Source organism: Drosophila nasuta, chromosome 3 (assembly GCF_023558535.2).
Source record: "Drosophila nasuta strain 15112-1781.00 chromosome 3, ASM2355853v1, whole genome shotgun sequence".
Taxonomy (NCBI): domain Eukaryota; kingdom Metazoa; phylum Arthropoda; class Insecta; order Diptera; family Drosophilidae; genus Drosophila; species Drosophila nasuta.
The window spans coordinates 24532904-24553664 of NC_083457.1; the positions used below are offsets into that span (position 1 = coordinate 24532904).

Genomic DNA, 20761 nt, shown 5'->3' on the forward strand with positions numbered 1-20761 from the left:
ATTCTTGATTTGCCATTAAATTTGATCGATGTAAGCAAATAAAAACGAGCACTTCGTTTACATTGTCAGTCAAAATGTTTTCGCGTGTGGTTGATATTTTTAACAGGCCGGTTGCAGGTGAAATTCACAAGTTGGAATATATCCTTAATTTTTACTAAAAATATTGCTACTATAGATCCTGTGTTTTCAAACAATCTGCCGTTTGTATCGTCGCCATGGCCAATTATACTGATCTTGGGAACCTACTTAACGTTGCTTAAGGTCGGAAAGAAGTGGATGGAGCATCGTAAGCCTTACGATTTGAAGAAAATAATACTCGCCTACAATATCTTTCAAATCGTGTATAATGCGACTTTGTTTTATTATGTGAGTAATTAAAATACCAAAATGTGATACATTCTTCATTAAAAAAATAGGTAATCTTTCACTTGCTATTCTCGGTATACGACTTGCAATGCATGGAGACTTTGCCATTCGATCATCCATCGAAAAATTTAGAGCGAACTTTGTCATATGCTTACCTTATCAACAAGTTAATTGATCTGGTGGAGACGATATTTTTTGTGCTGCGAAAGAGCAACAAACAAATCACATTCCTACATGTTTATCACCACCTGCTAATGGTATCTATGTCTTATTTGGTTTTACGTTTCTACGGCACCGGATCGCAATTCTCCTTAATGGGCGCTCTCAACACTTTCGTGCATACTGTGATGTATTTCTATTACTTTATATCGGCATGGAATCCCAATATGAAGAGCAGTGTCTGGTGGAAAAAGTATATCACATTAATCCAACTTGTTCAGTTTTCCATATGTTTTGCGCAATCTACTTTCATGTTGCTATTCAAACAGGACTGCAAGTTTCCATTAATCTTGCAATACTTACAGTTAACCCAAGCGATTGTTATGATATATATGTTTTCTAACTTTTATCTTAAAGCCTATGTAAAACCGAAACAACAACAGAAGATTATGTAAAGTTGCATGCGTACACTAATAAAGTATTGAATCAATGATCAATCTTAAATAAATGAAATCAATTTTCATTCGGCAGTCTTCGTTTTGGAGTCGTATTTATTACGCAACGGAAATTGCAAATTTTAAATTCGTAGTATTCAGATTCGCTATTTCAGTATCAAGCGAAAAAGGCAAGTGCAACAACGCAAAAAAAATGTTCTCCCTTCTCGAACTGCCACCACAAGAAGGTATTTGATTCAAATAAGCCAATGAAATAAAGATTCAATTCGTTAACTTTTGCCCTTAGATCCAAATCCTCTGCCACTGACTAGCAGTCCATGGCCCATCCTGATAATACTAGCTGTATATATGCTATTCGTGCTGAAACTTGGCAAGATACTTATGAGAAATCGAGAACCATATAAACTACAGCGAGTGTTACGTATCTACAATTTGATTCAGGTGGCCTACAATGGCATCTTCTTTGGAGTGGTAAGTACACAAATTAAATAAATCAAATTAAAAATCATTAGTAAGAAAATTAATAACATTTTCAGACATTTTATTATTTGGTTGTGCGGGTTATTTGCAATCCACGCTGCATGGAGACATTTCCCTTTGGACATGAGCACAAAAATCTCGAGCGTTATGTGCACTTTGCATATTTCTTCAACAAAATTCTTGATCTGCTGGACACCGTGTTCTTTGTGCTGCGCAAGAAATACAAACAGATCAGTTTCTTACATGTCTACCATCATGCCATCGTCTTGTTCATATGCTATGCAACGATGCGATTTTATGGAACAGGCGGACACCTCAATTCCGTCGGATTGCTCAACTCCTTTGTGCATGCTGTGATGTATTTCTATTACTTTCTATCCGCTGAGCGGCCTGGTGTCAAGGCCAGCATCTGGTGGAAGAAGTATATAACGATAATTCAGCTTATTCAATTTGTTCTCGCCTTCATTCATGCCTCCTACGTATTGATCTTCTCCCGAGGATGTGGCTACCCACGCTGCTTATTGATTTTGCTGGATGTTCAAGCGCTAGTCTTTATGTTCATGTTTGGTAAATTCTATTATATCACCTACATTAGAACAGCACAGAAAAAGCAAAAGCAGAGCTAGACGACAAAGTTCAGTTGATTAAAGCTAAACATTCAAAATGCAATCGCATTGAACCTGGGTGCATTATAATCCACACCGGAGTAGCTCAGTTGGATAAGCTTTAAGTATGTTACATAAGACCATTTACTCAATTTGTAAATAAGCTTCTACTGCATTGATTTTGCATTATAATTAAACTCGATGTATATATAAATTCACAACTCAATTGCTCAATTTATTTACTCTTTTAATTTTTATACCCGCTACCCATACGGTTGAAGGAGGCATCTCCGACCCTATAAAGTATATATATTCTTGATCAGCGTCAACAGCCGAGACGATCTAGCCATGTCCGTCTGTCCGTATGAACACCTAGATCTCAGAGACTATAAGAGATACAGCTATCATTTTTTTTTCGACAGTATATGTTATGTTTGCACGCAGATCAAGTTTGTTCAAATTTTGGCCACGCCCACTCTCGCTCTTGCAAATCAATAATAACAAGAGTAATATTAAAGCTAGACGTACGGTATATACAATAATAACAATGGTATTTGTGATTTCTGAAAATTTGGTTGCGATCGGATAAAAATTGATTAAGTTATTAAAGAAATAGTTTTGTATGGGCAAAAACGCCTTCTATGCATGTGTTGTATGTATGCGTTTACGTATATACATGCTAGCCTCTATATTTGTATCTGTATGCATAGAGGCACTGCGATGGCTCTATTGGTAGAGTGCAAGCATATGCGTGTTGTGATACTCGGGGTACTCGGGTTCGATCCCGCTCGGGGTACAAACTTTTTTTTTTCCTTTAACCACCCGGTCGGTGGTGCTCGAGTTCAAATCACGATCGAGAATACATGCATATTTATTTTTAATATTTTGAGATTATTACCGTAATATTTTGCTTTTATTCAAAATGGGTAGCGGGTATCTCACAGTCGAGCACACTCAACTGTAGCTTTCTTACTTGTTACACTTTGCTTTCTCTCGCTCTCTCTATCTATCTCTCGTTCTCTCGGGATATGCTGAGAAATGATGGAAAAAAAGAAACGCAAAAATAATGGAAGGCTTTGCTCTTTATTCAAACAACGTGCTAGAAATTAAAACACGTCGTTAATCAAACTCATTCGCAAAGTAACATTAGACACATAAAGACGAGGCGTTACCACCATGCTCAACATATTCGATATTCCCCCGCCTGGTATTATACAATCGACGCAAATATCTGAGCAGACACATATATTTCGATTGATCTACTCGACACAGATCCTCAGCAGTTGCCGCTGACGAATTCACCGTGGCCCATATTTCTGATACTCACCAGCTATATATTGTTTGTGCTTAAGTATGGCAAAAGATTCATGGCAAATCGCAAAGCCTACAATCTAAAAAAGGTATTATATGTGTACAATCTTGGCCAGGTGGCCTATAATGGAATATTTTTTGGCGTGGTAAGTGGATCACAGCTGGATCAAAAAGATGACATTAGCATCATCTGCATACTTTGTGTTCTTTCAAGGTTTTCTATTACCTCGTCATCGTGGGCATTTGCAATTTTCGCTGCATGGAGAATTTCCCCTTTGGACACAAGCATAAAAATCTAGAACGTTATGTGCACTTTGCATATTTCATCAACAAAATTCTTGACCTACTGGACACCGTATTCTTTGTGCTGCGCAAAAAGTACAGACAGATAAGTTTTCTACACGTGTATCATCACATTATGATGGTGCTCGGTTGCTATATGGTAATGCGATTCTATGGCACAGGCGGACATTTTAATGTGCTCGGTATGGTCAACTCCTTTGTGCATACTGTGATGTACTTTTACTACTTTCTATCCGCCTTATATCCTGGCATCAATGCCAGCATCTGGTGGAAGAAGTATATAACCATCACACAGCTGTTGCAGTTCGTTTTGGTCTTCAGCTATGCTTCGTACGTTTTCATCTTCTCGAAAGGATGTGGCTTTCCCAAGCCTCTGCTCTTGCTGCAGATCGTTCAGGCCATAGTCATGATATACATGTTTGGAAATTTCTATATAAAGACCTACATAAGACCACAACAAAAGGCGAAAGTGAAGTAGGGCAGGCATTTAAATTGAGTTGCTTTAATTATGCAAATAAATGTTATTTCACGTGTCTCACTTATTTTAAAGTCGATTTGCATTTGGGTTGGAATCGATACGCAATCGCATTCTGTACATTCTAGTCGAGCGGAGACAGTCTTTAAACTCGCTTCACATTCGTGTCGAGCAGACAAGACGAGTTAAGCACTGAGCACGGAAAAACAGCTGTAGGCAATCTGCCATGCAGACAAAGTGTGTGTGTGTTCTACATTTGATAAGCAGGATACCGAGTAGCATTGTGCAACGAGCGAGTGCACATAACAAGCTGACAGCATCTCCATCTCTATCCCACAATCCCCAACTGTATTCAACTGCGAGTAAAGAGAGTGATAAGAAAGCCAGGAGCGTAATAACTGCAGCTAAAATCCATTGTTGTGTTCTGCTTTCAAATCCAAGACGAGTCAAAGTTAAGCCGGAAATTTGGAGTACGTTTGTTTTACCGCCTCGCCAGGACTCGACAGCTGCAACAATTGCATTTGATGCTCGAGAAACAATTGCTGCAAATATGGCAAATGGCAATTGAAAAACAAAAGCTGAAATGCGAAATCCTTTTTCTTGTACTTTCACACTTTATGCGCTTAACAAAGACACCAAAAGCAAACGCGTTGACAGCATAGCAAAAGGCGACAGCATTTCCAATGAAGGAAAGGGAATTGAGAGGTGTTTGCAGATGGAGAAGGAGAAGCAAAAGGCGAAGCAACCGCATCGAGGTCATGAACGTGTATAAGCTTATTCGACTTGGTCATTGGGTTGTGAATTGCACATCGAGAGGTATATATATATATATACTATATATGTGTTTGTGGTTTTTATCTTTTGTGAGACAAAGTCAAACGGAAATCTACATACAAGTATGTATATGTAGAAAAAACCCTTCAAGTTGCATTGATACGCGTACCGAAAACTCAAAAGGAAGAAGCGAACCCATTGAAAAGTTTCCTTTCAATTTCACAAGCAAAATACACCAAAAGCTCTTTGCCACTTTTTTTTGCATTTAATCGGATTGTCGTATTTAAAGCGCAAAACGAAAATAAATGTATGCATAGTGTATGCGTTATATTATATGTGGAATATGTCAGAAGGGATAGGGAATGACTTAATTGGAATTAATATGCTTACATAAATCCCATTTAGATCCAACAAGCTGCTGTTGCTGCTGCTGCTGCTGCCCTCAATTAATGTATGTATACGAGTGCTCGTACTAGTTTGAAGTAGACGCAGCTACAATGCACATTTACACACACACATACTGGGGTTTCTCTATAAATATGTATATATATTTACGGTTATACGAGTACAGTGTAGGAGGAGTATAACTAGCAGGTACAAGGATGTGAATGCCGCTGGCAACTGTGCCATAATTTACACTCTATCGAACGATAACAAACAACCTGCATAATGTATGTCTCTTTATAACAACAACATCAACACGAACTGCACTAACTGCGCTTTCAGATACGCCCCCCTCTTCTTCAGCTGGCTATTGAAGCACAATGTTGTTATTGAACGATGGGGTCACAAAGTGGCACAAACAGCAGAGCTTCAAACGTGCGCGTTTGCTATGCTTCTTGCACTCTTTGCTGCCTGCTGCCTTCTGCATTATCCTTGAATGTTGGCCAAAAGTGCATGAAAAAACGCTGTCACTCGACTGGGATATGTTCAAAGTTTCCCTCTGTGTGTGTGTGTGCACAAGGACAAGTTTCCAATAATACTGTGCGATGCAAAGATATGCTCTGTGCTCAGACTGTTGCTTCCAGTGACGGTTAATGGCGCTGCCAGTCAGTTAACTTTGCTCTCAAGGTGGCCAACAATTTGGGTTTTTCACATGCATTTGCATTTAAATGATCATTGGAAGACATTCTTGACGCATACAGCGCACATGTCGTATACGTAATGTGTACTGCGTTATTGCGTATACGCACTGGCTTCATGGGCATGGCAATAAAATTTTAATTCTCAACGATTGATGGCCCGCACACGCATCAATGGCTGATCCTAAGTCCAACTCTCGTTGACAACAAGCAGCCAGCGACGCTGTGGGAGCGACAAAAAGCAAAGGGAATGGGATGATGCGGGGAGGGGATGGGAGGGGAGAAGAGAGCTCTCTGAGCAGGCAATACATTAAATTTTATATGGCACACAACACTTATTTGCATATGACTCAGCCAAAGCTTCGCCCACCCACAAGCTGTCTGTAACATTGATTGGATTTGTTTGAGTTTTAGAGACAGCTCTGCAAGGGGGATGAAAGAGGGGAAGGAGGGAAGGAAGAGCTGCCGGATGAGGTTAAGTGCCTGGCATTTGGTAAATGCCAAAGAGCCTGCTCTGAAACTCGTGCTAATAATTTCCCATTTGCTCGGCCAAATTGCGGTTGCATCGTTTAATTTAATGTATGCCTTAATTATGCCTCTGTATCCATCCATTTAATTTTCTTTCTCTCTCTCTCTCTCTCTGTCTGCCTCTCTTGTGCATTCCATATATATCTCTTTATTTGCTTCAAACATGTGTGCTTAATGAAATGAAAGCAGCTTTTCAACTGCTCAACAACGTTCACATATCCTCTACACACAAAGAGAAAGAAAAGACGACAACATTTCAATTGATTAATTAAAGTGAAAGGCAAAAGTCAAAGAAATTAATGTTACTGCAATTTTGTTTTGCACTCAATTGGTAATAGCATTTATTATTTGGTAGCAACTGCAGCTATTCCTAGCCCCGGAATGCTCAGTGACCTTTTGAGGCATGGCCTTCAATCGACCTGACATTTTAAATTGCAGCGCATGCAACCAGAAAACTCAACAATTTCAATCTTTTCACAGCGCAACAAAAGCGTTGCTTCTGCATAGTCTACATATCGATAACACTTTGGCAAGAATTGATTTTATACATTTAATAGGTTTGGATTTCCGTTTTAATTAAACACATAAATGATGACCCAAAAACTTCATCAATTTATGGAAAGTTTAATTTTACTATATTATTTAATTGATATGAACAAAAGTGAGCATTAATATATCAATCAAAGAGGAATATACATTTCTTAGCCCAAAAATTAAATCATGAAGTATTTCCATAAACTATTTTATTATCATAATTTGTAAAGAATGTTTTGCCGAAATTGCACAGAATTAAAATTATATTATATCGGTCACCCATAAGGTGGTAGGGTATTATAATTTTTAGTACATTCAATAATACCTACTATACTTATGATTCCTACGATCAGATAGAAAATATACAAGTTATCTAAGAATAACTTTTGTATGACTAGAATATCGATTATAATCTGGTCTTAGCTGCTTTAACCGACAATCTGTTATATTTTTTACTCTATGGTATATTTTGAATGTAGTACTCAACATAACATAACATATCAACATAACAAATATAGATTTCGGTATATGTTAGTATCTATATTAATTTGGTATAATTTTAGAATATGGTTTTATTAAAAACGAGTAGTGGGTATCTCACAGTCGGGCAAACTTGACTGTAGCTTTCTAACTTATTTTAATTTAACACATTTTAGCCACCTGAATATTATGACCCCAAAAATGAAATAATATATTATTTGCTAAAACTATTTTACCCGTTTTATATTCTACTAAAATGTGAGCTCAGCATATTTTATGCATTTTTATTATCTACAAGTATTTAGTTTCATTTAAATAATGAAGTGAAATAAAACGAAATTGCATAATTGATAAATGATTGATAGACGAATATTTAGTATATTTAGTGATAAATTTAGCTTAATAAGCTAGAAATATATAAAAGAGACGCTAGCATATAAGGGTCATTTCAACCATTTCCCCCCTACTTTCCCTCGGTTGCCAACTGAGTAAACAGTTTCGGCGTTGTTTATAAAACATGCGACTAAATAAAGTTGTCGCCGCTGTTTGTGAATTATAAATATTTTACTCCAGCAAATAAACAAACAAAATGAACAATAGCAGTGCGCAATCTATGCAAATAAACACAGACGTGAGACGTGAAAAAGATAGTGACAACAAGAGCGAGAGAGAAAGAGGGGAAGAGGGGAAGAGAAAGGCAGAATCTGTAGGGAATAATCGCATCGTAATACTGATTAAAATGATACACATATAGTATAAATAAATGTTAAGTAAATTGTAATCAAAATATTGCTCATAATTAAGACAATTTTTCCAATCCAGATTTAAATTCCGTATATATCCACAATGAAGCTGAATCCACGATTGCGCTGACTCTTGAAATGAATCTCGGCAAAACTGGCTCCAGGTCCGCCACCACGAAGATGCGCATAGCCACCCTTGCCCTCCTTGATCTGATCCGTAATCACAATTTGCGTAATTTTACGTTTCAAATTGGACTGCGCATAAAAATAAAAATTCAAATAAGCGTAAAAATAAATACGGTGGGAATAAGAGAGAGGGGGAAAACACATACCTGCTGCTTGAATTTGTAGTCACGTGTGACCACGCGCAAGAACCTCGACTTTTCACTGATGACAACTCTCTCCAGATGCGTATCCCTGAACACTCGAGCGCCCCACGTCACGCTGTGACTCTGCTTCTTGTCATCTCCCTCAGCATGGCCAAGAGCCAACAAGGACATTAACACCAATCCGGCCAAGAAATAGACTTTCATTTTAGGCAATTTCTGATTCTCTCTCCCTGATATGCGATATAGCCATAGCTTATATAGGGCTTAAAAACAATAGCTTAAAGTGCACAATACTTGGCAAGAACATTGTCATTGCATTTTCATTCAATGAAAATCTTTTCTTTTAACATTCTATATCAGCTGGCGTTGGGTAAAATTGCGCATCTGTTTGCTATTTTTAACCCACTGAACGAAGTAATTACGCATTCTCAAGGCAATTCAATGCCCCTTTCCAAAATAGTCAACAAATGTTTGCACTTAATTAAATTCGGAATTGATTTTATTTGAATTGCAGGACTGTTAATATTCTAAAGTCTAGCAATGAAATATATTAACTTATTTGAAATATTACTTTTTTAAATAATGTAAAGATAATTTCATTCACACGTTGTAGCTATTTTATTATATAAACTGTAGATAATAAGTAAGAAAACTACACACCCGCCACCTATTTTTATTAAAACCACAAAGCTATATTTGGCATATCGATTCACCACATTTAAAATATAGCATAGAGTACAAAATATACCAAATTTTCAGTCAAGGCAACAAAGACCCGATTGCAGTAGGAGTTTTTTGCCAATACTTTTGCTAAATCATAAAAGCTTTAACTATTATTAAGCGTGCCAAAATTGCTTTAAACGCTTGCTATTTGCTGATCGGAAGTGGGCGAGGCAAAAATTTGAAATAAACTTGATACAATACAATACAAATCTTTAAAAAATCTTGAAAGGAATGTCAAATTGAGGACATAATTAAAGTTAAAATATACGAATTTAATAGTATAGGGAAATCAATAAAATTAAATACATTTTAAAAATACAAAAAAAGTAAGACACATAAGCAACATTCTATTAATCACTTCATCCATCTTTGCTTTAACTGTTACCAGGTTTTTGCTTTAGGTCTATTATACCCCATTAACCACTTGCACACAGGGTATAACAATGCACAATTTGAAGTCAAGGAAAATGTCAGGGTTGCTAAATTCTTTGGTCTTTTGCCTCAAATCAAGCAACAAAATAACAAAAAGAAAGTGCAAAAATTAAAAAAAAAAACGAAAATGAAAATACATAGAAAATAAACTAGGTGGGGAAAGGGCGTAGAGAAAAAAAAAAGAATTCCTCACAGCGCATTAAACATGCAAATTTCGAAATGGATTACACATGAATACCTAAAATGCTGGCTTGGCCAAGTCAGGAGAAGTCAGAGGCCATCTAGGGTCTGAAAAGCTGAAGGGGAAGGAATGGAGGGAAGAGAGAAGAGAGATCAGAGTGAAAGAAAGCTTGTTACATTTCTTGCTCTGTTCGGTTCGGTTCGGTTTCGTTTGGCAGTTGCTGCGGTGAGAAGGCGTAGCTTTAAATTTGCTTTAAGCCAAATATTTATTTAATTTTTGTTAGCTTCACCTCACACCCTCATCCCACTTCTGCTTCCCCTCCCTCTCTCCACCTATCTCTTAACGTATGCCCCGCTGCACAGATCCAATTTACTCAAGTACAAAGACCTTGTCGCGTATATTGTTGAAATTTTATTGTACAAACATGAGAACGTACAACATGTGCAAGTAAGTCAGTGTGTATTGGTGTATGTGTGTGTGTGAGTGTGTGTGTGGTTGAGCTTTATGGTTGCCACGTTGCTGTTTCTCATTTGTGTCTGTGGATTGGGGGAGGCACAAACAAATTCTAAGCTTGCGACCCGTTGTTAAGTGTCTGTTGTGGCCAAGTGTGGGTGTGTGTGTGTTCGTGTGTGCATCGGTGTATTTTGGTGTGTGTGAGTACCGCAAAATAAAAACGATTTTTGGCAAACAAATCAGCTACACAAAAACCACAATACAATCACTGAAAACAAGCATTCAATGGCAGCTCAACAGGCCGCAGTTTTAATGCCCTTACACTAAAGACTTGAAAAATAAATGCAACATAAAATAATATTAAAAGAACCTTCAAATTATATTAACTCATTGATAAAGGGGTAGCTAATAAAGTTGACTATTAATATTAATTGCTCTGCATAACTGTTTTCAATTATATTAAATAGATTATTTATACAAGAATAAATTATATTTTTGTCATTTAATATTTATTGTTTTATACAAACGTTCATAGATATAATAACTAACTTTTGGATAAAGGAATAAGTCATTGTTTTGCCTCTTTATATTCATTGAATATTTATGTAATGCAGTTAAGCCTTGATTTGCTTTAAAACAACATTTCGCAAAAGTGAAGTAAATAGAAGCATATAACTTCAACTAATAAAATGGCATATGCTATTCAACATAATTGCGTTTAATTCAAATGCCGCCTGCTTACTTAATTAACCAAATAAAATACACCAAAAATACGTATAATTAATTAGTTAATTCACTCTAAGCATTAAGATCCAACTACGACACACAAAAGAAATTATTCAAGGCAACAAAACCGAAATTTGTTGGCGACTGGCATTAAATTTAATTGTTTTGTTTTTTTAGATTAGTTGCATAAGATATTAATTGATAACAACTTTTTTTTGCAACGCCCACTTCCGACCCCACTAATCGAAAATGTGGAGTAACAAGTGTTATTTAGAAGCTAGAATTGAATTTAGGTATATACAATAATAACTGCAGTATTTATGATTTCTGAGAATTTTAATAAAAAAGATTTGGATAAAAATTGCTGATCTTATTGCTGCAGTCTAGCAATCGGATTTCAGCTGCTTTGACTGACAATCTGGTATATTTTGACCATTATGGTATACTCTGAATGCAGCACTTTATAAAAATACCAAAGCTTCTGTATATTTTTAGTATTTTGAGGTATGTTATTTGGTATATTTTATGATTAATACCGCACTGTTTTAAACACAATCAAGGACACTCGACTGAAGCATTCCTATTTGTTTTTATCTAAGCTAAGCCATATTTATTTATTTTTTTACTAATGTACATTAAATACTTATTGAGAATCATAACTATTTTAAATTAAAGGAGCTAAGTTTAAATTTATTTTTTTTCTACTATATACTGAGAAAAATATAAATTAAATTGGTTTTTTTTAATTATTTGCATTAGACACTTCTGGTAATTTTTTCATTTTTTTAAGGTTTTGTTTTTTTTTTATGTATATTTCAATTTTCGATAAAGTTGTCAAACTTTCCCTCGCTGTCTTTGCTGTTTTATAGATCCACTATAAGAAAATTGAGTCATATAAAAATCGTTAAAATAGAAACACGAATATAAATATTTGTATTTGTTGTGCTACCATAAAATAACAGCTATATTTTTACAATTTTATGCCTTTATTTATGCAGCTTACAATTCAATATTGCGCCATGGCGATTGCTTTAAATTATTTTTACAATTGTTGATTTTATTTCATTGCATATTTGTGTTGCAGCTCAGCAAAAAGTCTCAAGTGATTCCAACTAACTCTCTTTTTATCTTTATATATATGTATGTATGTGTCTGTCTTTTTATCCTCAGAGTATAGAAGTATACACACTTAGTTGAATGTTTCTCTTTCATTTATTGCCTCAATTGTGTCGAGGCACTTTACTGTTAAAACGCTTTAAATAATTTTTAATTAAAACAAATGGCACTCGAAACAAAACACGCACTGCCAACACAAATCGACAGAGACAGTAAATGTAATTATATACACAGCGAAAGACAGAGAGAGGGCGAAAGAGAGAAAGAGAGAAGAGATGAAAGAGAGCATGAATTACGTGTTGTTTGTGCATGAAATCAAGTGCTGGTTGCTGTTGCTGTTGCTGTAGCTGTGGCGTCGTCGTCGTTGTCGTCGTGCAACGCCAACTACGCACACACACCTACAAATTAACAACACCTGCAGCAATACACACAGACACACACACATAGAGTTACACAGACTGTATTCGTGACAAGTTTGAGACAAAACAAACAGCAGTCTCAACTTCATTTGCTTTTGGGGTTTGGGGTTTTTGGGTGGCAACAACATCGAAAGCAGATGCCGACAACAGACACTGAGTGCGAGAGAGTAAAAGAGGAAAACAGACTTTTCGCACCCGCGGCACTTTTCACGCTTCAAATTGGCCACACACACACCCGCACACCTAAAGTGTAAGCTGCAGAGAGAGATAGAGAAAGCCATTAGCTAGGAGAAGCAACAGCAAAATGAACGCATTCAAACGGACACTGAACACAAATGAAAAGTTAATTCAACTTTAACCCAAGCAGTTTGCTCATAAAGATGACCAAACCCGCCTCACTAATTCTCCCTCTTACTCTCTCTACTTTTCTCTTTTTATCTCTCTCTCCACTTTAATAACACTTATTAGTTTCATATTTGGACTGGCAGAGCGTAGCACGAATTCCTAATTGTGCCTTGTAATCTGCGGCATTTGTCATACTCGTTGTTGTATTCCAATTCCTAAACTCGGGCATTCACAAACACTTGCCGCATGCCGCATGCCACATGCCACACACACCACATGCCCACGCAGTTTGATAAAATCCACTTAGCTTCTGTCTGGTCTTTTCATTTTTATTTTTTTGTTGGGTTAAGGCAGAGTCATGCTCTCGCTCTCTTCTCGGCTGGCATCTTATAGCCAAAACTCAATGGCGTCATTTTGCCGTTGATGTTGTTGTTGTTGACTGCGGCAAGCGCCATTTGCCACTCTTGGCGGTGTCTCTGTCGTGTCCGATTTTATTTTCTCTTTCTTTTTTTGTTTGACAATATCAAAGTTGAACGACGCGTCGCGTCACTCTGCCACTTACCACTTGCCACCACTTGTCGGAGGAAGGCCAAAGACTGGGACTGAGCGACTGAGCTGAGCTCAGCTGCAAATAAATGCCATTTAAGGCCTTAGTATGCTAAACGACAATAACGTGGCGCCCAAGTGTCAGTTAACGCCTGTCAGACACAACAGTCGGAGTCGCACAGCAAAACCGAAACAAACGGAACGCAGCAAACAAACGAAAGAGGGGTACGAAGAAGGGAAAGCTGAAGCCGAGAGACGTGTGTGCTCAACTTTTCTCATTTCCCCCAAAACGAATTTCCTACGATATTTCGCATACGCCACATGCGCCAAAAAAATATACAGCTTCAACAGGCAATTTGCGCTGTTGAATCTATAAAATGCCGAAAACTGTAAATCCGTTTAAATATATGTGATAGAAAAGCAGGCAAATAAAATAGAAAACATGAATTTGCAGGTTTATGAAATAAAGCTTCAGCGCAAAATTAGTTTGATTAAGCAACAACAGTAACTGCATGCTTCTCAAATAACTAAGCTGAATCTAGTTTAATAAATAACAACTGCAAAAAAGTGGATCACAACTATTGAATTTCACAATATTACGCATACGCCACATGCGCAAAAAAAACAGCTTTAGCACACAATTTGCGCTGTTGCATCTATAAAATGCCGAAAACTGTAAATGTATGATAGAAATTCCAAAATCCGGGAAAACAAACAACACAAATAATGTTCATGGAACAACAATTAAATTTAAGAATTTATGAAACAGAGTTTGAATTAAGAGCAGCTACTGCAATAAATGTAGTTTGATCCAAAGTCAAGCATAACTCTCAAATTGCATCATATTACGCATACGCCACATGCGCAAAAGCAATTTCAACAAGCAATTTGTGTTAATCAAACAACAATTGAGTTTCCTGATTTATGAAGCAAAGTAAAAGTCACTAAATTAGAAACAACTTTATGCCTCTTAAATAATGATAAAAGTTGCTTAAAATAACAAACTTAAAGCTGAAATAATGTCAATTATAATTTTAAAATTGCAAAACTGCAAAACTGCAACTATGGCAACATTTCATGAATTTTGATTGCTAGTTATAACTGCATGTGTTGTCTTACATATATTTTGTTTTACCTTCTAATATAATTCAGCTAAATTTATTTATTATAATCAATATATGCAACGCATAAACCAGTAAGTATGCATAATATTATTTTTCCTTTATAAACACGATAACATTGTTTGAAATATCCAACTTTGCAGCAGTTGGTATTTCAATCAAATTAAATGGAGTTGATCTAAAGTCAACCACAACTATCAAATTGCATCATGTTTTCTGCTGTTGCTTTGGTTTGGTTGCTTGATGAGGCAACAAAATGGTGGCAAGCAGCTTGTCAATTCTTTCATTGTCCTGCCTCGTTATCCTTGAGTCACTTGTGATTCAAAACTGAGAGATTGTGGTCAGAGGGCGGTTGACTTAAAGACGGCGTTGGCGAAAGCCCAGACGGAGGCGGCTTCAACAATGTGCGCTGTCATTGTGCCAGTTAAAAGCAAATTGCCACAAATGTTGCACAATGCGTACGTGTGTGTTTGAGTGTGTGTGTGTGTGTGTGTTAGAATCGGAGTCGGAGACTCGACAGTTCGTGGCTCGCGAAAGTACGACTGACAGTTTCAATGAATGCGAAATTTCTTTGGCTGAGCAAATCAGAGCTTGGCCGCAGCAATGTTGACTTGCCGCACAGCACAGTTGATGTTGCAGTTGTTGCAACTTCTTCAGCTGCTGCTTTTCTCGCTTCGCATGCAAATTGGCCTTTTGGCATTCGCTTTTTTGCTTTCATTCTCTGCGATAAGGCAACTAGCTAACTGCCACTCGAGACAACGTTGGTTGTGCAACGTGCTGCAAGTGCCGCAATTTCAGTTTAGAGTCAACAATAAAAATTTCGTTTTTGGGCAAATTAGTTTTCATATTTAATAGTGCATACAAAGTGTCACGTGGCATTAAACTAAGAACTTTAAGCTTGAAATGGCAATTGAAATTGCCTGCCGCACATGCCATATGCCACATGCCGCATGCCACATGCTACCTGCCAACTGCCAACTGCAAACTGCCAACTGTCAACAGGCAACTGTTTGCCCTGTGATGCAACACAAACACGAAGAGGCACAAGGATCTGGGTTTCTCGGAGTTCTTTGGCAAAACTTGGACAAAAATTAGACGTGGCAAGCAAGTAATGGAGACAGCAAATGCTTATTATTTGCATAAATTGCGCCAGCCACACACACCTGCTAACCGTCACACAGCTACACACACACCTAGCTAGACAGAGTTTTTTATTCGAAAAATGCAAATTGTGTTGGAAATTTAAATGTCAGCTAACAATTCACTTGTTAAACTCACATTAACAACACAAACTGTGGCTGCCACAAGCGTGAGTGGCTGTCGCTACTGCCACTGTTGCTGCTGCTGCTGCTGCCACATGCAGCCACCGCAGCTAAGCGAGAAAATTTCGTTACTCATGCGCCGCGTGGTACGCAGCGTAATTTGCTGCGGCTGCTTTGCTTTTAATCGAAGAAATTGGCAACAGCGAAATGTGAAAAAAATTGTAGCTATCCTTTAAAAAGAAAACAAGTAAGAAGGTTACAGTCGAGTGTGCTCGACTATGAGATACCCGCTATCATTTTTTAATGAAAGCAAAACAGTAGTGCGGTATTAATTTTAAAATATTTTAAATAGTATACTAAAAAAAATACCAAAAATAGAGTGAAGCACATACATATTGGGTATATTTATATAGTAATATATACAATACATAACATGTAGTATATTAATATACCGCAAAAGTGCGAAAATATATCTTAAATTTGGTATATTTATATGTTACTATATTCAAAATATACCATAAAGTGCAAAATATACCAAATTGTCAACCAAAGCAATTAAGACCCCTACTAAGTATGAGTTTTTATCCATACAAAAAATCTTTTAAATAACTTTTACAATATATCGTGTCGACTTTTAACGCTGATCAGAATATATTAACTATATAGGGTCGGAGATGTTCTGCCTGTTACATACATTTGCCTGCCTTGCAAAGATTTTCATACAACTCCGTCTGCATTTTGTTGCTTTTACAGGGTAAACAAATAGCTAAGCTAAGGCGGCAGCTTATCATTATTTTTCCACTTCTTGTGCTCCTTTTTTTTGTCGTTTTTGTGTGTGGGTTATTCTAAAGCGAGGCTAAAAAACTTGGCACACAAAACTTTTCACTTTGTCGTGCTGAATGCGAATGCGGCTTTGCTGTCCTTCTTCTTATTGTTGTCCTTGTTGCACGTTGTTGTTGCTGTTGTTGTTGTTGTTACTGCCACTGATGGTGGCATGCGTAACAGCTTTGGTTTTGCTATTCGATGTCAATTTAAAGTTTACTTCGTTTTTTCTCATTGTGGCCGGATAAAGTTTCAGCGCAAAAAGTTTTTCGCATTGTTCGGGACGCAGCTGCCGGCTAGAAAATCGGTCCTGGGCCCGAGACCAAGACCGAGAACGAGCCCGGGCAAAGGGCCAGGCTAAGGATAAGAATACATAAGGCCAAGACTGGGGCCAAGACTAAGGGCTAATCCTAGGTGGCATAATCGATTTGGTTTTGCGCTTTGCTTTGCCCATTGCCGTTGCCTTTGCTTTTTCATTTTAATAACTTTTTGCTGCCCAGCGCAACAAAAGTGTGTGGCAACAATTACGTGCGGCAAACAAGCCAACAGCAACGGCAAACTGCAATCGACAATGGCAACAATGGTGTGGCAACAACAGGACCAAAAAAAAACATAGACGTGAAAAACGGATGGAGAAAAAAACGGAGCTAGGAGCAAGGTAAGAAAGAGTGTAAGAGCAATGCCAAATTGGGTTAAAGACTTCGAGCTTGCGTTTGCTTTCCCTTGACATTTGGCGCCAGCTTCGAACTTTGCTGTGTGTGAGTTTGTGGCAGGTGATGCTGCCCCTGTTGCCGCTGCTGTTGCAAGTTTACGCCCCATAATTGAGGCACGCGCCACAACAAGCGCGGAGTGCAACAACAAACCGTGATTGTCCTGAATATTTTGGCAAACAACTCTCCAGTGAATTTGATTCATTCTCTCTCTGTTTTGTGCGATTCTCTATGGATAGTTTTGGCGCATAAAACTGCAAAATCCATAATTCATAATTCGCATTTAATAGGTAATATTTCATAACAGCTAATTTATTTAGATTATACAATACATAAACCACAGGAAAATGGCTTGGAAACCATCCAAAAAAACACACACACGCACACAATTCCATTTATATTTCAGCTGGCTGACAGTTTAATTCAATTGAAGTTGATTAAAAATTAATTTCAAATTAAATGTGCGCTCAATGAAATTGCTATACTGCATTCAATGAGAGTGAGAGCGGAAAAGGGAAAGGGAAAGAACTCATAAGAGAGATTATTGACATCAAATGTCAGGGGTAAATGAGGTAGTTAAAAGCTGTCAGCTAACGTAGAAATTCGACACATTTTTGCGCACACAAAAAAACCACAACTGACCCACTCAGCCATCGAGTCACCCTGTCACCCAAGCCACCCTGTCACAAAAGTTCCCACACACACACTTATACGTTCACATACAATATTGAGGAACTTATACAATGCTGACTAATAAGTACACGAGGCAGCTCAAGCGGAAACGGAAGTTGTTCCAAAGTCCGTTGAAATCAATTTTAAAGGTAAACTTGTTACAAGTTACAACAACAACATTCGAAACACACAGAAACTAATTGCAATGCTCATTATACCCAGTAATTGCTGCACATTCCAAGGAGGGTGGACCAAGCATTTGTGGATTATCAGCTCAAGTTGTAAATACAACATTATGGGTAATAAGCCAATTAAGGAATAGTGCACAATAATTGCGAAAAAAACATAATAGCCTAATAATAATAAAATGTATGCCAGATTTTCAACTAACTTATCAAAAATGTATAAAAATAACTGTTGTGAAAATTGTTTGCAGAAATTACATAAAATACTTATGATTTATATACATACTGTATATAATTTATATATATTTAAAAATAAAATATTATAGAGAAGTGCAAAAAATGTACAAAAAAAATATGCAAGTCTTTCTTTTAATTTGCAATATTAATAATAACAAATTTTTGCTTTTATCTTTTTTGTTATTCATTCTACTAATGCATCTTGTATTTAAAGATCAAATTTTTTGTTATGCACTTCTTAATTTATTAAAAATTGTGATGTTTAAGTCAGCTGCTTTTTAGTATTATTTTTAAACTGTTGTCATTTTTACTTTTGCAGCTACACCATTTTTTAATACTAAGTAATACTTAATAATTTAATATAATTAAAAGTTATATATTTTATGTAATAAATAAATAGAAAATTCAGTACTTAAATTTATAAAAGATAAATTTGAAAGCACTTTCATATATTTTAGGTGAATTTGCAATATCTCATTCTCTATAAATTATATCGAAAATTGTTGATGGTAGAACACACAAATAAATTAAACAACGTTGAGCTAACAAATTCCATTATATTTGATTTCGAAAATTCAATTATGACAATTAGCAACTGCAATGTCAGATTGATCCACTGATATTTATCTGAATTTATGCAGTGTGGCAGCTACTTTGATTCAATGTGCTGCTAATAGAAGCGCATACATTAAGCTGCTCATGTAAATATGTTTAATAAATACACATAAATATTGTGGCTGTCATCACAAATCAGTGGTCTACGAGGAATAGCTCAATTAGTTACAATTTCATAATGAGAAATGCACAATGTCATAAATAACCCAAAAAATATTTTAAAAACAATTAATCGTTTCATATATAATACATATATAGAATCAGTATAAGCCTTAATACCCAATTTAGCTCGAAAAGTGGGTAACATTATAAAATTCCCATAAGCACAATTCATTGGACAATTCTATTTCATCTACACAACCAAATTGAATACATACAATTAAATATTTATTTATTAAATTCTACGGGTCATCTGTCCGTCGAGCAGAGACAACTTTTGCCAATTTTAGTTGCCACTTTGTTGTTGCCAAAGCTGTTTCCATACCCGCTACAAGTAGAGTAGTGGGGTATAATACTTTCTCCGATCATTTAGTGATTAAAAAAAAAATTGTCAAATTTATTTAATAAATTAGCCGACAATCTGATATATTTTATAAAATATATCATATTTTGACAATAACAGTATAATATACCAAATATATAAAAAAAATATACCGAATTTTATGATATATTGTACTATTTTTTAGTATATTAATTTGGTATGTTTCTTAGAATAATGCCACAACACAAAGAAAGATTTCTTTGACTCCTTACAGTTATTTAAGAAATAATCTGACGCTCTGGTATATTTTGTTAACCATAGTTAATTTTGAAAGCATTACTACATTATATTATACATTATACATTAAGACTAATTTCACAAAGTTTTGGTCTTATTGGAAATAGGTACCAAGTATATCACAGTCGAGCACACTCAACTTTTTCACTTGTTGTTGTTGTTAATGGGCCTGCGAAACGTTGTTGCATTGAAAGTTGCTGCCTGTGTAACTGTGGCTGTTATCGATTGTTGTATACATGCTATATATGTATATATCTATATGCGTGTATGTGTGTGTGTATGTGTGCGTGTAACACTTACATATGTAGAAGTGTACGTGCTCCAGATGCGCCCCATTAGCGTCTCGCTCCTCTTTCCTTGGCAAAAGTTTTTGCGAAATTTATTTGCCTCATTTTGTGCACATTGTTTGGCTGTTGGAATCTGCGTGTTGTGGCACGGTAAAGTTGCAACGCTTGCAGCAGCAATTAAAAGCCAGTTCCCCTCCCTTCCTCTCCCTTTTACAACTGCAACCCTATATAACGCACTGCACTTTAATGAACTCCGCCCGAAAAACTTAGTTTTCAGCTACAGCTAATGGCAATTTATGTGCGTTAATAATCGCTTAAAAATGTGAGAGAGAGAACGAGAGAGAGCGAGAGGAAAACATGTGTGCAAGAGAGCGAGACGGCGGCATAAATTACCCGCAATTTCCAGTGAACGTCTACAATCAGCGTTATCAAAGCCATTTAATTCTCATAAATCTGGCAAAAGTTGTTAAAAACCCATTTAAAACTGTCACCATAATGAACGCTCAG

General features: G+C 36.5%; 5 protein-coding genes across 5 annotated transcripts in view; 3 read left to right on the top strand and 2 right to left on the bottom strand.

The window, feature by feature from the left end:
* Positions 1–20761, bottom strand: part of LOC132793642 (heparan sulfate glucosamine 3-O-sulfotransferase 3B1) — a 66837-nt gene that overhangs the window by 29144 nt on the left and 16932 nt on the right. The gene's annotated exons all lie outside the window — the stretch shown is intronic.
* Positions 17–1048, top strand: LOC132792685 (elongation of very long chain fatty acids protein F-like). Its single transcript, XM_060802132.1, has 3 exons — positions 17–117; positions 176–366; positions 417–1048. The coding sequence occupies exons 1-3, from the start codon at positions 75–77 to the stop codon at positions 978–980; spliced, it is 798 nt and encodes a 265-aa protein (XP_060658115.1). The 5' UTR covers positions 17–74; the 3' UTR covers positions 981–1048.
* LOC132792684 (elongation of very long chain fatty acids protein F-like) lies at positions 1033–2289 on the top strand. Its single transcript, XM_060802131.1, has 3 exons — positions 1033–1207; positions 1267–1451; positions 1517–2289. Exons 1-3 carry the CDS (start codon positions 1033–1035, stop codon positions 2084–2086), a joined length of 930 nt encoding a protein of 309 aa, XP_060658114.1. The 3' UTR covers positions 2087–2289.
* LOC132790539 (elongation of very long chain fatty acids protein F-like) lies at positions 3176–4215 on the top strand. Its single transcript, XM_060799096.1, has 3 exons — positions 3176–3272; positions 3338–3522; positions 3591–4215. Exons 1-3 carry the CDS (start codon positions 3242–3244, stop codon positions 4155–4157), a joined length of 783 nt encoding a protein of 260 aa, XP_060655079.1. The 5' UTR covers positions 3176–3241; the 3' UTR covers positions 4158–4215.
* LOC132793647 (probable salivary secreted peptide) overlaps positions 8071–20761 on the bottom strand; it is a 29670-nt gene continuing 16979 nt past the window's right edge. Inside the window, exons 2-3 of the mRNA XM_060803658.1 lie at positions 8628–9158; positions 8071–8550 (exon numbers count right to left, since the gene is read on the bottom strand). Of these exons, the coding sequence (XP_060659641.1) occupies positions 8377–8550; positions 8628–8828 (375 nt within the window). The 5' untranslated portion in view covers positions 8829–9158 and the 3' untranslated portion in view covers positions 8071–8376. The remainder of the gene's footprint in view (positions 8551–8627; positions 9159–20761) is intronic.

Coding starts and splice junctions, on each gene's coding strand:
- LOC132792684 (XM_060802131.1), top strand. CDS start 1,033: ATGAAATCAATTTTCATTCGGCAGTCTTCGTTTTGGAGTCGTATTTAT. Junction 1,208..1,266: donor CGAACTGCCACCACAAGAAG/GTATTTGATTCA, acceptor TTTTGCCCTTAG/ATCCAAATCCTCTGCCACTG. Junction 1,452..1,516: donor ATGGCATCTTCTTTGGAGTG/GTAAGTACACAA, acceptor TAACATTTTCAG/ACATTTTATTATTTGGTTGT.
- LOC132790539 (XM_060799096.1), top strand. CDS start 3,242: ATGCTCAACATATTCGATATTCCCCCGCCTG. Junction 3,273..3,337: donor ATTCGATATTCCCCCGCCTG/GTATTATACAAT, acceptor TACTCGACACAG/ATCCTCAGCAGTTGCCGCTG. Junction 3,523..3,590: donor ATGGAATATTTTTTGGCGTG/GTAAGTGGATCA, acceptor TGTTCTTTCAAG/GTTTTCTATTACCTCGTCAT.
- LOC132792685 (XM_060802132.1), top strand. CDS start 75: ATGTTTTCGCGTGTGGTTGATATTTTTAACAGGCCGGTTGCAG. Junction 118..175: donor TTTTAACAGGCCGGTTGCAG/GTGAAATTCACA, acceptor TTGCTACTATAG/ATCCTGTGTTTTCAAACAAT. Junction 367..416: donor ATGCGACTTTGTTTTATTAT/GTGAGTAATTAA, acceptor TTAAAAAAATAG/GTAATCTTTCACTTGCTATT.